This window comes from Arachis stenosperma, chromosome 8 (assembly GCF_014773155.1).
Source record: "Arachis stenosperma cultivar V10309 chromosome 8, arast.V10309.gnm1.PFL2, whole genome shotgun sequence".
NCBI lineage: Eukaryota > Viridiplantae > Streptophyta > Magnoliopsida > Fabales > Fabaceae > Arachis > Arachis stenosperma.
This window is the reverse complement of record NC_080384.1, coordinates 710,095-727,474: the sequence shown is the minus strand read 5'-3', so window position 1 is coordinate 727,474 and position 17,380 is coordinate 710,095. Positions and strand designations below refer to the sequence as shown.

General features: G+C 34.3%; 2 protein-coding genes across 2 annotated transcripts; both read left to right on the top strand.

The window, feature by feature from the left end:
• Positions 1–2,326: 2,326 nt before the first annotated feature.
• Positions 2,327–7,612, top strand: LOC130946182 (uncharacterized). Its single transcript, XM_057874857.1, has 11 exons — positions 2,327–2,961; positions 3,058–3,112; positions 3,212–3,311; positions 3,407–3,626; positions 3,912–3,965; positions 4,057–4,193; positions 4,515–5,097; positions 5,245–5,359; positions 5,473–5,522; positions 5,735–5,875; positions 7,205–7,612. The coding sequence occupies exons 1-11, from the start codon at positions 2,410–2,412 to the stop codon at positions 7,445–7,447; spliced, it is 2,250 nt and encodes a 749-aa protein (XP_057730840.1). The 5' UTR covers positions 2,327–2,409; the 3' UTR covers positions 7,448–7,612.
• A 1,186-nt stretch (positions 7,613–8,798) lies between these two features.
• On the top strand, positions 8,799–15,085 carry LOC130946445 (uncharacterized). The gene is made up of 16 exons (XM_057875201.1): positions 8,799–9,059; positions 9,755–9,963; positions 10,587–10,723; positions 10,802–10,912; positions 11,024–11,125; positions 11,220–11,328; positions 11,474–11,674; positions 11,883–12,051; positions 12,142–12,223; positions 12,314–12,407; positions 12,622–12,718; positions 13,320–13,413; positions 13,750–13,822; positions 14,082–14,255; positions 14,359–14,481; positions 14,663–15,085. The coding sequence occupies exons 1-16, from the start codon at positions 9,047–9,049 to the stop codon at positions 14,822–14,824; spliced, it is 1,950 nt and encodes a 649-aa protein (XP_057731184.1). The 5' UTR covers positions 8,799–9,046; the 3' UTR covers positions 14,825–15,085.
• The last annotated feature ends 2,295 nt before the right edge of the window (positions 15,086–17,380 follow it).

Below are 17,380 nucleotides of genomic sequence, written 5' to 3'. Positions count from 1 at the left end.
ATCCTTTCTTTTATTGAAAATAAAAAGCAGAAACCTATAAAGTTGTCTAGGAATAGTCCTAATCTTTCGCATCTTTGTTTGCAGACGACATAGTCTTTTTTATGCAAGCTAACTGGGACCAAGTTGGTGTTGTCAAGGAGGCACTAAAAATCTTTTGCAAATCTTTAAGACAAAAAGACAGCCTCAATAAGTCGTGCATTTTCTTTTCCAAAAATGTGAACCACAATATCAGAGAAGAGCTTAGCCGAGAGCTAGGGATACCCCTCACTAGCAATCTGAGAAAATACTTAGGTGTTCTGCTGATCCACAAGAAGTGTGGTAAACAACATTTTCAATATATCATTGACAAGATGCAAGCTAAGCTCTCTAGTTGCAACATGAAGACCTTATCCATGGCAGAAAGAGCAATGCTTGCTCAGTCCGTTTTGTTTTCTATTCCAAGCTATGTTATGCAAACTATGAAAGTTCCAAACAAAACCTGCAACAAGATTGACAAGATTTTTGTCGGAATTTTTTTTGGGGTTTGAGTGATCAAGATAGGAAAATTCACCCTCTTAACTGGGACACCGTGTGTAAACCGAAAGATCAAGGCGGGTTAGGCATTTGCAAAGCTCAAGAAACAAATAATATTTTTTTCATAAAAGTCACTTGGGGGCTTATGACGAAATCTGATAGTTTGTGGGTTAAAGTTTTCAAAACCAAGTACTGATGTGGTGAGTACTTGATTCCTAAAGTCCATCAAAATGCCAATTGCTCAAATGCTTGGAAAGGAATCATGAAAGTCTAGAACCATTTTCAGAAGAATTTAATCTGGAGAATTGGCGATGGATAATCTATTGCAATTTGAACTGATCATTGGGTTCCTGGAATTACCAGCCTAAAAGATGTATCTTTATGTCCTGTCGCTGCAGATAGACTCGCTGAGAAGCTCTCAAGTTTTACTAATGGGGATGGGGAGTGGAATTGGGAGGTGATAAACAGCTATTTCCCTAAAGATATTACTAATATAATTCACACTCTAAAAGCCACTCACAACTCGCTTGGTGCGGACTGTATTAGCTGGCTACCCTCTACTAATGGAAATTTTCTATTAAATCAACATATTCTACTTATTATAGTAGAAATGGAGAATCCGACACTAATTTCAAATTGTGTTAGAAAATCAAAGTTCCTCAAAGATTAAGAGCTTTCACTTAGATAATCTACCATAATGCACTTCTTACAAATGTTAAGAGAAGGACAAGAGGTCTTACCATGGTTGAAACTTGCCTCAGATGTCTAGATCATGAAGAGCCTCTGCTCCATGTGCTGCGCGACTATCCTTATGTAGTGTTTGCACTACCAGGTCAACCAGTGTTCTTCTTCAAGGTTTCTTTAATCAACCTTTGCAAGATTGGTTAAGGATAAATCTTTTCAGGATCACTCGAAAAATTAGTGGGACTCCTTGGCATACCTTCTTTGTTACTGTCTGCAACAATATTTGGAAAGTCCGGAATGAATTAATTTTCAATTCAAAAAATTCTACCAGCTTTCATCTGCATAATCTATCTAGTTATTTGGCAGAGTAGTAGAATAATTTGATAAACCTCATAGAGAGCAGTAAAAAAATTCTCACACCTCACTAAAGCTTACCTAGTCGGTTGGGAACTTCCAGCGGATAGGTGCATAAAGCTAAATGTTGACGGCTTAGTCATCCAACCCTCTAGTTCTGGAATTTGCGATGGCCTCTTTGAAACGGAGATAGAAATCTCGTGGCGGGTTTCATGATGAGGATTGAAAGAATCACCTTAACATCTGTAGAAATTTGGGCCATCTACATCGGGATGAAGCTAGTAGTGGAGCTGGAAATCAACAGATTATAGATAGAGATAAATTCTTCCAGTACGTTGAAACTAATTGACGGGTCATCCAGTAACCACCACCACACGCTTTCTCTGATCAGGGCTATTGAGGATCTCCGAAACAAAATGACTTTTGTGTTGTTCAAACACATATTTTGCGAAGCTAATTTATATGTACTGACAAAGCAAGCTCAATTGATCTTGTCCGAACTTTTTTTGTTTTGCAGCTCCTCTTCCTCTTCTAATGCCTCTTCTGGCTGATGACAAAAGTAGAAGAAAGAGTGTGAGAATGTTTGTGAAATTATTTTTTTTTTGTCTTTGGGCCTTTGGCCCTCCTGCAAATAAAAAAATAAGAAAAAAAAGGAAGACAATCTCCGTGAGCGCGTTTAGACAAATTTCGAAAGCATTTACCGCCATTTCTTTGGGTGAGAAAGCCGCGAATAGTGATACTGTTACATCCTTATTTTGCTAAACTCAATGTGAGTGAGAGGGGGCACTCATTCTGATCCCTAATCCATTGTTTTTTGTTTTCATCTAACCCACAAAGAAACTCAGATCTGATCCGGAAATGGAGAGCGACGAAGATTTTGAGCTCTTGCCTCCCCCTCCCCTGCTCGAACCTAAGCCAAAGCTCAAGCGTCTCAAGAAAGCTCTTAGGGTTCCTCCCCTCTCTCCCTCCAATCATGATGGTTCCTCTCCTATCGATTCGGGAACCCTTCCCTCCGATGGTCCCAGCCCTAGCGCCGGACACGTGGAGGACTCTAATTGGGGATCTAACCCCCAAATCGACCGCAGAGTAACCGCTCATCTTGACGCATCAGATAGCGATACTGCCAAGAAGAATAATGGTTTTGGTGCAATGCGAGCTTTGGACTTTGATTCTATCGGTGATGGACTTGACGGAAATGACGAGGTTCACTCTAAGGAGATGGAGACTGAGAATGAGAAGGGGGAGGAAGTTGCGGATCTCGAGATCGATGATCGCGACAGAAAACGACGCAGTTTAGACGAGGATTCAGAGGATCAGGAGAAGAAGAGGAAGAGGAAGAGAAAGAAGAAGGGATTGGACGGTGAGAAGCAGCTTAAAGAATCTGCTTCCAATAAGAGAATGGCTGAGAAGGTCCATAGCCGATTTCGTGCTGCTACCAGATTTTGGCAACTCGTTCTTATACACTATTTGCTGATGTGCTAATTCGTGATTTCCATGGTTTAACAGGAGAGGCGGGAAAATCTCAAACAGCTTCGAGCTGAGTCTCAGAGACTTCTTCGAGGTACAAATTTGATCAGAAACTGCATCTCTTAATCTATCTTTTGTTTTGGTTTGTTCTGAAGTTTATGCTGACGTAGATAGTTTGCTCTACCTTCTGTAGAAACTAGAGATGCAGCTTTTAAACCCATTCCACTGGTTCAGAAGCCAATTTCTTCAATACTGGACAAAATTCGGCAGAGAAAATTAGAGATTCAGAAGAAGTAGGTGGATTTGCATTAGATTTTTGTGTTTATGTGCAATTTAGTTGTATAATTTAATTAAACTCTATTTAAGCTGATTGCATACTTGGGTGCAGATCTAGTGGTTATCGTGATGATAATGGTTATGACTCACCGGTGGATGATGATTCTGAACGTGGTCCTCTAGATGAGGAGATATCTGACAAGGTTGCAAAGGCCAAAGTGGAGGAAACACATACTTCGTGTGCAGCCATTGACAATTTGAATACATTGCATGTTGATGGATCTAAAGAAGCTGCAGATTATCCAAGTGGTGAAAGCATTTCTTTCCCCATGGTAATTGGAAATCAAATATATATAGAAACACGCATCATTGGAATTAATATTCAAGTTTGATTACATAATCAGATTAGGTACTTCTCCAATAAAAAATATTTGAAGACATGATGCGTGATCCACATATCAAACTATCGTTGCATTTTTCGAATAATTTTTTTATTTTATTGTTTGTCTTTTTGCCCTTCAAAGTTCAAATTAGTAGTTTATTTTGACATTTGTCTCCACATTGGGATGCAACTGCAAACAAAATAACCGTTTTGATGTCTCTGTTTTGATTTTCAGGCTGTGCGTATAGAACCTGAGCATGAATTTCGAGCTCCTATTGATGATACTCAGGTTTCTAACAGCCATTTTAAGCAGATGCTTGACTTTAACCATGGATTTTGACATTTTTTATGCTAACTGCTTGTTTGTCTGTATCTTGTAGGAGCTCGCTTATCATTCCCAAAGTACCGACACTAATGTTGTTTGTGAGGAGCCAATTAACACTTCAGAAGAAGTACCAGCTTCATCAATGCTTGCAATGAACTTGAAACTTGATTCTGCTCCTCCCGATGACGATGCGTACGTCTTTAGAAATTTCTTTTTCCTTTTGTTGTGCCCAGATTTTGTGTCGCTGGCCTTTTGTTACTTTATTAAGTATCTTTGTTATCAATTCTGACAGTTATTCATTCTACTATGGAACTAGTGTACTTTAATTACTTCAAAATGAAGTTTGACTATATTGTTTGTTTGGCCATGTGTTGATGTCACAGCAACTGATTGATAATGCTTCTTCTTTTGCCCTTGACTTATCATGACCTCTTAATTTGCCATAGCAGAGGACTGACTACTTTTACCTCCCCATTCTGAAACTTAGAAGTGATAAGTTACTCTTTGTTGCAGGTCTTCTGATGATGATGATGAAGATGATGACAAGGAAAACATAGATCCTCGTTTACATGGATCAGTTCACTTGCCTTCACCTCCAAGTGGCGACCCGGTTAAGGCTTTTGTTGATGAAGAAGCTGAAGAGGAAGACAATAGTGACAATGACATGCAGCGCTTCCAAGATAATGAAGAAGGTGAAGATGATGATGATATTGGGGAACTTAATGAAATGATAACACCTGAATATGAAGAAAAGTCAATTGATAGAGAAAAGCGTGACCAACTCCACCAGAAGTGGCTTGAGCAACAAGATACAGCTGGAATGGACAATCTACTTCATAAACTTAATTGTGGTTCAAAATTGAAAGAACCAACATTAATTGAAGAGGAAGAAGATGAGGAAAGTGAAGAAGCTGAAAATGAATCTGATGAAGAAGCTGAAGAATACATTGCACCATCAGATGCTGTGAAGATTAATCTGAAGAAGGCGAAGCAGATGATTCCACAGATGTTTACAGATAAAGATAATGATTATGTCTCATCTGATGACGAGGAAACTGAAAAGATGCTAGATAAGCAGTGCCTCATTGATAAATCTGTGAGTTCCAACTACTCAAGCATAGTTAATATATAGTGCCACTTTTCTTTTATTGAAGCATTTGAGCTTGTTATTATGATCAGTGTATCTCTAACTTTTCATTGAGGTATTCGTGCAATAATAAGATTTGACTTCGTTTTGGATCAGGAAGAGAGAGCCGCATTCTTGTCACCAGCAGAGGATGAAAGTAGCAGGGAAGTTTTCAGTCTCATAAAGAAGCTAAATATTGTCCCTGATACCAAGAGGAAAGCAAAAGTTCCATGTAAGATCTATTGATTTCATCAAATTTTACTGTTAGCATATGCAATGTATACCAAACAGTCATCTTCACTGTGAGAATACTAATTGTGTTTCTGCTGTTACTCCACGCTGCAGCTTTCTTTGAAACGTCGCTCCTTGGACAAAAAGTAAACACATCATCCAAGGTGAGGAAGTTTGAACTTGTATACATGTGAAGCACATGAAGCTTTCGTTGAATTGATGAAAGTCATGGAATTCCTTTAATAATTGTCATGTGCGAGTCTATATTTTTAGATTCTTATTTGACTTGAATTTCAAGGATATATAATACCGAGTGATTAGGTATATATGAGGTGCCGACGCCATATCTGAGTTATCTTATATCTAATATTTGCAGTCTTTTGTCGGTCGGGCTACAAATCATTTTATGGCCACATCTCAAAAGCACGGATCAGCAAAGGTTCGGTCATTTATATTTGGGCGAGATGACAGCAGTAGCAGGCTCTCTGTCTCTATGTCCGAGGATTCTTCAGAAATGGTAACAACTTGCAGACTACAAATTAGTTGAAACTTGAAAGCTAGCATGGTATCCTATAATTTAGACTTGTTTTTCGTTACGTGGTCATTTTAATTCTGATCCGCCAACAATTTTAGATATATTTTCAAAAGGAAAATCTTAATGACAATTTTTGAAGATTTTACACTTTATAATGATATTATTTAAATTTTGATATATTATCAATATTAGTATAAAAAAATAAATTGTATAAATTTGTAGACTCATGAAATAGTGAAAACAGGCTAGGCTAAGCCAGGTTTTACTCTTAACAGGCTTGACTTGTCATCTAGTTAATTAATCTGAGTCTAGTCTGCAGCCTATTATAAGCTTTTTTTTAAGTACTAAGTCTGGCCTGTTATTTAACTTGACCTGAAGCTTGTTAAAAGGCCTGATAAAATTTTTTTTACAAAAATAAAAATATTATTTAAAAAAAATTATTTTTTAATAAAATATCTATATGTAATATCTCATATTTAATATTTATAAAAAATTTTAAATTTTAAAAATATTTAAAATATACAAAAGTATTTATAATTAAATATAATAAATTTAAAATATTTCATAATTTTGTTAATAATAAAAATTTATTTATATATTCAATGATGTGTTAACAGGTCTAAATAGGTTTGATAGGTCAATAAAATTAATTAATGAGCTTGAGTCTGGTCTATTAACATATTAAGGTTTTTATAAGAGTTTGAGTCTATACTTATTTTATAACAGACTAGATCAAATAAGATGACCTTTTTTCACCCCTACTCATGATATACATAATAAAACATATTTGATATTTTCAAATATTTTAACTGATGTTTGTATTAAGATTTTTTAATTAATTATACACATAATAATGCTGTATAAGTGGATGACACTGCAAAATTTAATTTCAATAATCGGCTAATACATGTTAAAATTATTCTTACATGATAAAATTATTAAAAAGACTTCAAGTTTTGTTTGAAAATGTTCGAATTTAACGTCTCAGTTACATCTGTTAAATGATTCTTAAATTTTTTAAATTAGAGATAATGTTATTATATTTGAAATTTATAAGAGAAAAGTTTAAATTAATTACGTATTGAGAAAATATGAGGTAGAGTTTAAAACTATTATTAGAAGCGATGTTGATCCCAATGTTTGCATCGTCAACCCATGTTACTACATTCAATAATCCAATGTTGGCTGCCATTTACCATCTGGACATTAAAGTGCTTGATTGTTTATGTTAGTTTTATTTTATTTATTTTATATATTTTTTAATACAATGGTGGTAACTGTAATGCGGTTTTGACCCGATACAACTTACAGATTCAGAGGGAGAGCCAACCAGCAAAAGCTGTTTCTGCCAAGTTCCAAAGAAGTACACAGAAAATATCTGCCACCTTGAATTCCACAACTCAAGAGTCAAGCGTGTCGCTTTTAGATATATTAAGGAGGTCTTCACTACGTGCAGAGCACTGTGTCCAGAATGTCAAAGTTCAACCAAAGGAATCCGTATTTGATGCATTCAAGTTAGCAAAGAAGCCAATTAAGACAGACGCAGGGATATAATGTACTACAGGAAACTTTAGTCATATTCATATGGTTATACCGTTATCACTTGTCATGTGCTTTATTTAGGTTACCTATAAATTAATTGAAGAAGACTGGATTTTGCTTGCGTATCTCGTTTTTTATTTTTGTTGCTCCTTACCTATGTGTTGTAATCTTATGACTTACCAAACCAATATAACCTTTTAAAAGTGATGCAATATGAACCTAATTTAGAGTAGAACACTAAAAAAGGAAAAAAAAAGGGGGAGTGGATCCTCTCCGGTGGAAAAAAAATGGATGGTATCCAGTGGAAGATCTTACTCTTCATTGCATTCTCTCTCTCATTTACTTATAGAATTAAAGGTGAGAGATTATACTTTATTCCCTCCAATGATAAAAAAAATGGAGAGGATCCATTTCCAAAAAAGAGAGGGGGTTACAAGTATTGTTTTTCATCTTTTTTTGTGATAGTTAAATAATATATTTTTTGCTTATTTATAGAGTAAAGTATTATTTTTTAGTTTCTAATATTTAGATAAATTTTAATTTGGTCTTTAATATTTTAAATGTTATATGTAGGTGTTAAAATTTTAAATGACCTATTTTAATTTTAAAAAGTTTCAAACGGAGTTCAATATTCTTTCATCCTTAAATTTGACATAAATAATTTGTATATTAAAGAATCAATAACGTTTGATTTTAATTTGTAAGTAAAATTTATCAAATAACGGTTATGAATGTAAAGTTTTTTTATTTTGGAGTATTGATAATTAATTATTAGGATTTAGAGTTCAATATAAAAAAAGACGGGTTTTAGTTATATTTTTTAATATACAAAAAAGATATAATATAATTAATAACATTGTAATGTTCACAACACTTGTTAATTATTTGTATAAAATTTAATGATAGGATAATATTAAATTTTTTAAAACTTTTAAAACAAAAATAGAATATTTAAAATATTAGAAATCAAATTAAAATTTGATTTAAACATTGAAAATTAAAATAGTACTTTATCCTATTTAAATGTCACTTATTTCGCCTTATATTCTTATAAAATGCCTTTTTGTTACATTATAAATTAGGGTTTGCTAATAAGGCAAAATTCTATAAAATATGTTCCGAGACGAGTACTTGCTACTACCTGTACCAAATCTATCGGCTTAACTCATCATGATTTAACCATATTGAACACGTAACTAATAATGGAAATAATTTAAGCTATGATAATTGATAAAGTTTCCTTTAAAGGCCCAATTGTCCAAAATTATGTTTTTTTCACTCTAAAATATCAACAACGACGTGGCGTGTTAGGAATTTTTGTTTCTTTTTTTTTTTCTAATGCTATGCCTCAGCTTCTGTTTAACAAAACAAAAAATACGTGGACAGAGCTCTGGAAAATCGCAAGCGTTTTGCAAACGAATATAGAGCGTGAGTGCGCAAAGCAAAGTTGCAGTACTTACCATTAACATTAACATTTTTGTTTTCCTTTGGATTATTTGGATTGAAAAGCACAACACAGTCACGCAGTTCACACAGATTCTGTGATTATCAACTCTCAAATTCATCAAAGCGCGATCGTTTCATTGCTATTCTCACCACCTCCGACATCACATGGCTAACTCTGGTTTGCGCTCTTCTCTCTGACCTTCCCAATTTCCCTGCAAAAAAATCCAAGCTCACTCTATTTCCTCTTTCTTCTGCTTATTATAATTGTTATGAGTTCTCGATATATAATTTCAATTGAGTTTTCCGTTAGGTTTCTTATAATTATTATTATATTACTATTATTATGGCCTTAGACTTTAGTGAGCGAACCGATCTATGGCGGTTATTTAGTGTGGCAGCTGCTCTGCACAATGAGGTTGATAGGGCTTATCCTGTGGAGGATATGCATCATCCTCCAACTAACTTTAAATTTTCATGTGTGAATTAACACTTATATCTTGAATTTTATATTGTTTTCATGATATAACTTGAACTTAATTGGCTAAGCTCTGTATATGAAACTTCTGTTCTATCTATGAGCTTACTTCTCTTTTGTTGTTTTGATCTGGATCGAACATCAGTATCAGTGTGCAGAATCTAAATAGATTATACAATTTCTTTAAAAGTATATTTTTATGTTCCAATTGTCTAACTGTTATGCTCCATCTAGAATCTTCGTTGATGTGAAAAGTAAGAGATCTTTTAAAATGCTTTCTCGAAATTATAGGATTTTTTTTCCTTAAAAAAAAATTGAATAGTACTTTGATCTTGAAGTGACACTGTACCTAGATATTTAAATTTAATTGCACCATCATTTGTTGATGCATCTGGCAGGAAATTCTCAAGAGGCAGTGCCACCAGTTGAAGGTGTTGCTGGAGGCGGTACGGCTTATGGGTGGAATGATGGGGGCACAGCTGGTTTGAGTAATCTCAAGGGAGCAATTGATCCGACCGAAATTCCAACTAAGGATTTGGTGAATGTCTGGTGCATGCCAAGCACAGCAAATGTTGGACCTCAAGATATGCCCAGACATTTAGAGCCTGTTAGTATTCTTATCTTACAGCAGTGGCTTATATATCATAATCATCCTTACTCAATTTCATGGTGTTTTATTTTTAAATTTGGTCCACATAATTATACAAAATTGCATATGTTCTGTATTCATGAGCCTACCATTGCTTGCTTTTTATGCATAGGCATTGCATGAGTGATTTATCATATGCTGTAGTTACCTAGAAACTGAGCATTGCCTTTATACTTGTACTTGCACAGTACATACTTAAATACAGTTGATGAATGCTTCAGCAGTTATATTGAATATGATTAATCAAATCATGATAGTGCTTCAATTTGTTGTAGTTGCTAAACTCACAATTTGCTTGTAGTGTATGATTAGTCAAGTCATGATAACACTCCAATTTTTTTAATTTTAAGATATTATGAATATGGGAGGAATATAACTCCATATTTGCACTGATGGCCTTAACTATTTGAAACTTAAAGTTCTGTAGTCTGTACCTTAGACTGGATGCTGGTGTTTAGGCATATAGAAGTTGCGGATAAAAATTAGCCTAAAGAAAGTATGAAAGTATTGAAAGATGATATTGTGCTTCTGACACTAGTAGTTTTTTTTATTATTTTTATTTTTTTTATACAATCTTGAAGACAAACCTGCTGGCAGCTAGAAATGAAAGGGAGAGTGTTCAGATAGCTATCCGACCAAAGGTTTCGTGGGCTGGTTCTGGTGTTGCAGGGGCTGTGCAGGTTCAATGTAGTGACCTATGCTCCACTTCTGGAGACAGGTTGGAAATCTCTTCCTAACTCATCGAATAAATAATATGACATAGTTTGATATTGTGCTGGTTTTGGTGTGTTGGCAGATTGATTGTTGGGCAGTCAATACAGTTGAGGCGGGTGGTACCCATATTAGGTGTACCAGATGCTCTTGTGCCCCTTGATCTTCCAGTTAGTCAAATAAACCTATTTCCAGGGTATTTGTTTGTGATATTTTCTGTCGAGTTTTTCTCACAGTGGTGTTACAAGATGCTTAATATTTATTACCCTTTTACAATCTGATTTTTGGCATTATTTTGCTTCTGCAGAGAGACTGCTGCACTTTGGATATCTATTGATGTTCCTAGTGCCCAACCTCCTGGACAATATGAAGGAGAGGTTATCATTACTGCTCTAAAGGCAGATGCTGAGTGAGCCTTGTTTCAGTTTCTTCTGATTTTTTTTCCTTTTAGAATCGAAGTTTAATACTGTTTATCAACTTTGTCAACATTAACCATTCTACAGATCTTCTGGTCAAAGTTTAAGCAAGGCTGAGAAACATCAGTTGTATAAGGAGCTTAAGGACTGCCTTGAAATGGTAGATCCCATTGACGGAAAACCATTAGATGAAGTGGTGGGTATTTCCCCCCTACTGCTGTTTTTCATTCTGATACCTTTTTCAAAAAAACAAAAAATTTAAAAATTCTCGGTTTGAGGATATGTGCTTTTCATGACAGTTATTATATATGAGCTTTTCATTAGAACATCTGATTTTTTAGGTTGGAAGGATGAAATCTGCAACTACAACTCTAAGAAGGATTCTGTTGTCGCCATCATTTTCTGAATTCACTTCAGATAACGGAGCAGTAGATAAAATGGAGGAGGATGCCATTTCAAGCCTTTCTGTACGGGTGAAGTTGAATCTGACTGTTTGGGAATTTGTACTTCCAGAAACTCCTTCGCTCCCTGCTGTCTTTGGTGTATCCTTTACACATTAAATTTCCAAAATACAAACCCATTTTGTCATTTTCTAAAACACTTACAGAAGATGGAACTTGTCTCTCTGTTTTATGAGTAGTGCTTATTTAGCATCCCTTCCATTTACTGATGCGATTCAGGTCTACATCTTTGTGAAATTAAGAAACATTGTTTGTTGCAAAATTTGTCATGTCCTTTATTCTATACTAGATATCGGATACCGTAATTGAGGATCGGTTTGGTGTTCAACATGGGACAGCTGAGTGGTATGAGGAACTGGATCAGCATTTCAAATGGCTTCTTCAATATAGAATTAGCCCTTATTTTTGCAAATGGGCTGATGGTATGCGTGTTTTGACATATACATGTCCATGGCCAGGTATATTTATAAGGCAGTAAGCTTTAAAGAACTGTTCCCAATAGAAGAAATAATAGCATTGCTGAGTCTTACTCTCTTCTTAAATTGTAGCGGATCATCCAAAATCAGATGAATATTTTTCAGACCCACGGTTGGCAGCATACGCTGTGCCTTACAGTAAAGTAATCTCCAGGTACACAGTTTTGAGTTTTCCGTGTTCGTTTCTATCAGATATATTTGCAATTGGAGTTGATTACTAAACCCACATGTTCTTCTGCCTCAGTAACATTGTAGAGAAGGATTACTTGCAGAAACAAGTTGAGATATTGAGAACGAAGTCTCACTGGAGAAAAGCTTACTTTTACTTGTGGGATGAGGTATAAACAGTGTTTTGATAGTGCTACTTAAAAAAAAAAAAAAACGAAGAGGCGAAAGACAAATCAATTTTTTCTGAATTCATGCGATATTTGCCTTCTTGTTTTCATGCTGACCTAAAATTTCTAATACCTTCAGTATATCTTCTAGGATCCTAAGTGGTGTAACTACAAACTTGAAGTAGTTTAATTTGATATCTTTCATATTTTTTTACAGCCTCTAAATTTCGAACAATATGATTCTCTTCGCAACATGGCCAGTGCGATTCATGCTTACGCTCCAGATGCTCGTATTTTAACTACTTATTATACTGGTATGTGTTGTTTAGCTTAATAATTAGGGCCTAAATCCCGCAGCCTTGTGCTCAGACTCGCTTCAGTTTCTTCTCTCTGTTGTCTTTTGGGTTGCATTTCAACTCAGCAATGGATTTAATTTATAACTTTATTTGATAATTGTACTTTTTGTAGTGGCTGCAAATATTTCGGTCAATTGCTTGTGAACAGCTTAAATTAGTTGAATTGTTAGCTGTAACCGGTATCATCCTGGTGTTCTTTCATTAATAATTGAGGTCAATAAGAATAGTTTTGCTGTATAGTTAAGTCTGCAGTCTGGTTCTAGCTGCATAGATCCCATCTTTGGTCTTGTATATTATTATATGAGAAACTGCCTTTTATCTTTCTTAACAAACTAAGCATTCAAATAACAGTTTAGCAGAACAGTATATATTGCTTTCTGGCACATCTTTGGCATCTATTGATGATTGCCTTTGCTGTCTATTTGAGAATTATGGGAAGTGCTTCTACAGAGTACAATTAATTAATATACTTTCTGGTGGATGTGTCAATTATAAATTATCTCCATTCTCCATGTAACACTCCACTTCCTTTTTCTTCATCCCCCCCTGAATTTCTTAGGGCCAAATGATGCTCCTCTTGCACCTACCCCATTTGAGGCTTTTGTCAAAGTTCCTAGTTTCCTGCGTCCTCATACTCAAATTTATTGTACAAGGTAACCCCTGTTTAGACATCTTGATCTGATACGTACTTTTTAGAACTTTAATGTATTTGTTTTCTTAAAAAAAAGGGCAGCTTGGTGCACAAGCATCCCGCATTAACTCAGGGTTCGGGGAAGGACCGACCCAAAGGGTGTAATAAAAATTTTAATACTTTAATCTGATTATTATTTAGGTTACTGAACTTTGTAATTTTGGATACTTAATATTCTTAATTTTGTGCATGTGGAGTAAATTACTTTTCCAATGGTTGAAACAAAAAGGTAGGAGGGAAATCAGAAAAATCAAAAGTCCCTTATTACTAGGCTAAAAATTTGAATGTGTCTTTGCAGTGAATGGGTCCTGGGCAATCGTGAGGACCTAGTGAAGGATATTATTGCTGAACTACAGCCAGAGAATGGTGAGGTAATATTATATTTTTGTTGTTCTTGTTGTTCCCCCCGTCTTCCCTTTAGTCATAGATATTTAATTTCTTCACGATGTTATCCATTTTTCTGAAACTAAATTTGTCCAATTCTCAAGCTAAGCATCTTAACCTGAATCCTGCTAGAGTTGAATTGGAGAATTCCATGTTTGATGCATAGTAGATTACATGTTGCTGTTGTGCTTGTTCTTTATATATGTATTCTCATTTTCTTATTAGAAGGTGGCGGTTTCTTTACAGGAATGGTGGACATATGTCTGCATGGGGCCATCAGATCCTCATCCAAATTGGCACCTTGGGATGCGTGGTACTCAACACCGTGCTGTCATGTGGCGTGTGTGGAAGGAGGGTGGCACCGGATTTTTATACTGGGGTGCCAACTGCTATGAGAAGGCAACTGCAGCCAGTGCAGAGGTATCTTAATAGTCTCTTTGTGCTGAATTTGGAAAATAATGGAGCTATTAGTACTAGTTATACTGTATTGTTATTTTCCTACCAACCGGTCTTATGGAAACAGATAAGATTCAGGCATGGCCTTCCTCCTGGGGATGGAGTTTTATACTACCCTGGTGAGGTTTTCTCAAAATCTCATCAACCAGTGGCTTCTCTTAGGCTAGAGCGCCTACTTAGTGGCTTGCAGGTAAAGTGCTAACATTTTTCTCGTACTGTAAATTTATTCTCAACTCATGCATTTATCTGAAATACTTCTGCCCTTTCGGTTTTTAACTGATTTCCATGAATGAATGAGTATTTTCATGGTTTGTCCATCCATGAAAGGAATTGATTTTCATTTTCATTCTAATCTTTATGCCTCCTTTTAGGACTTTGAATACCTGAAACTATATGCTTCGAAGTATGGTCGAGAAGAAAGTATTTCGCTCTTGGAGAGGACAGGAGTGTACTTTGGTCCTGAGCGTTACACGGTTGAGCACATGCCGGTAGATGTAATGAGAGGACAAATTTTTAATGCTTGCCGTTCATAAATTATGATGTTATGATGGTCGGATGGTGTATGGTTCCAGTCAAATGCTGAAAATTTCAAGGCGTATCTAGCTTTTGAAGATTCTCACTTGGCATGGTGCTGCAATGTCATCTCATCTACACTGTGGATATATTTTCTACATTGTAATTCCTTTTCCTTAATAGACCGCATAATTGGAACTTTGTTCAGTCGGATTGTGATTCTGATATAAATTTGAGAATGGAACGTAGTTATGATAGAGATCTTTTGTTCCTTGCTGAAATGTGCTCCATTGGTTCGACAGTACATGTTACAAATGCTAGCAGTTTAGACAGATTTACTAACAGTTAGGCCCATTTATATTCTCACAAGTTACCGTCATGTTACAAACTTATAATGGGAGGATGAGTACCATGCCATATTGTACCCTTTTGTTGTTGACGGTGCGGAAATTTGACATAAGATGTTAGATAATTTCAGAGCGGAGAATAAGAATACCAGGGACTAGTATTTTCAAACGAAAAAATTGGAAAAAATGACTAAATTTTCAAAGTGGTCATTGAGAATCACGTCATATATCGATTTGGTTCTTGATGTTTCTATTCCACTATTATTGTTTACGAGATTGATCTCTTGGCACTATAGTGGTTTTTCGATTTTCTTTTTGACAATGACTCTGCAAACGAAGTGATGAATTGGTACTCCCGATGCCACGATACTAGAGAAACATTGTTTGCTTTTGACGTCTAATGAAAGCAGATACCAAGTCGTTTTGATATATGTTGGTATCTAAAATAATATTCATATGTATCAAAATGACGTTGCATCTGTTTTTATTAGGCATCAAAGGTAAATGCCATCGTTTCACTAGTGTCTAGCGCGATATTAGAGTGTTTTGCAAGAGGGGCCAAGGGACTACTATGCTGTCTGGAAATTAAACCAAATTAGGATATGGTATTGGTGTGGATCTCATGGACCACTCTGAGGATGTCGAAGATTAGTGTTAGTTTAAATTTAAAACATATATAAAAGAAAAATATTGGTAACTTAGCATTTGCATTTTGAAATTATGGAATAATAAGGAATTGAAATTCCATAGCAAAAAAAAAAAAAAAAGAGATGATAATAGATAACCAAAAACGAAAGGAAGAAAAAAAAAAAACAAACGCTTAAAGTCACATGGATCTAAAAATTTGTTAAAGAAGAGACTGTAAATTAAAATTTTGTACAATCAAATAATATATTGATAATATATAATCATGATAATATATTTGATAATATTAATCAACACTTGTCAAATAGATAAGTTATCTTAGTCGTCCTTATAATTTTTTTTTTTCATTTTAGATCCGATAAGCAAATATAAAAATAATCTATTTTTGATTTTTTTTTGTTCAATTAATTTGTTTTGCTAAGTATTAATTTGACAGTAAATTATATTTTTATGCTTTATATCATAAAATATATGGCATACAATAATATAAATAAGATGTTCAAATTATATGTATTGAAAATATATTTGTGAATAAAAAATATAAAATATACTCATTTAATAAATTTATTTAATATGTTATAATTTTAATATCATGAGAGACATAAATAAATTTTAAAATTATTTATTTTCATCGTTTCGTGTACTATTATATATATAGCTTTATTAACATCCAATTAAATATTGATATTATTATAAATATTTAACTATTTTAATATAATAATAGATGTAAAAATTAAGTGAAAAGAAAGTAAAAAAAGAGAAGAAACAACCAAATAAAATAAAAGCAATGTTATTATAAATATTAAAGTACATTTTATATGATAATAAGTGCAAAAATTAATTGGACAAATAAAGAAAATGTAAGAGGAAAAGAAAGGAACAACTAAACCAAATATAAAACAAATAATGCATATGCATGAGTGGTGATTTAAAATCTAAGTACATAGATATAATAATCCTCTTTATTATTATTGCATTAAAAGCATTATTTTCACTTGTTAATATTATAATATAATAGAAGGCCTAAATTTTGGATTTGAATCCTCTAAATTTTGAATTTCACTTTAGAATGTAAAATATAATCTCTCACCATTTATTTCATAAGTAAGACCAAGAAAAAATATGAGAAAAAAACTATTTAAGGGTAAGAGATCATATTTTACCCTCTAAAATAAAATATCAAAATTCCTAAATTTTTATGGGTTGCAAGGCCACTACACGCCCCCACTTAGATCAGTCCCTCCTTAGAGTATCTATTAATATATAATAGGAGAGTAGTAGAGGGTTGGTTGCTCAACAAGTGTACACTCTATTTACTTGACAAGTGTCTAATCTATTTGTACAACAAGTAGCAAAAAAATTAGACAAAATAAATATACAAGCAGAAGTGATTTTGGACGGGTCTTTTTCCAAAAAGAATGAGAATTTAAACACAAGCTCTGAGCGTTTGAAATCAATAATCAATAATTGAGTGAACAAATTTTGAATTCTCTCTATATCTCTCTTTTTTTTCTTTCTTTCTCTCTCTCTCTCTCTCTCTCTCTCTCATCTGATTGTTCAAAATATAGAGATATTATCACCGAC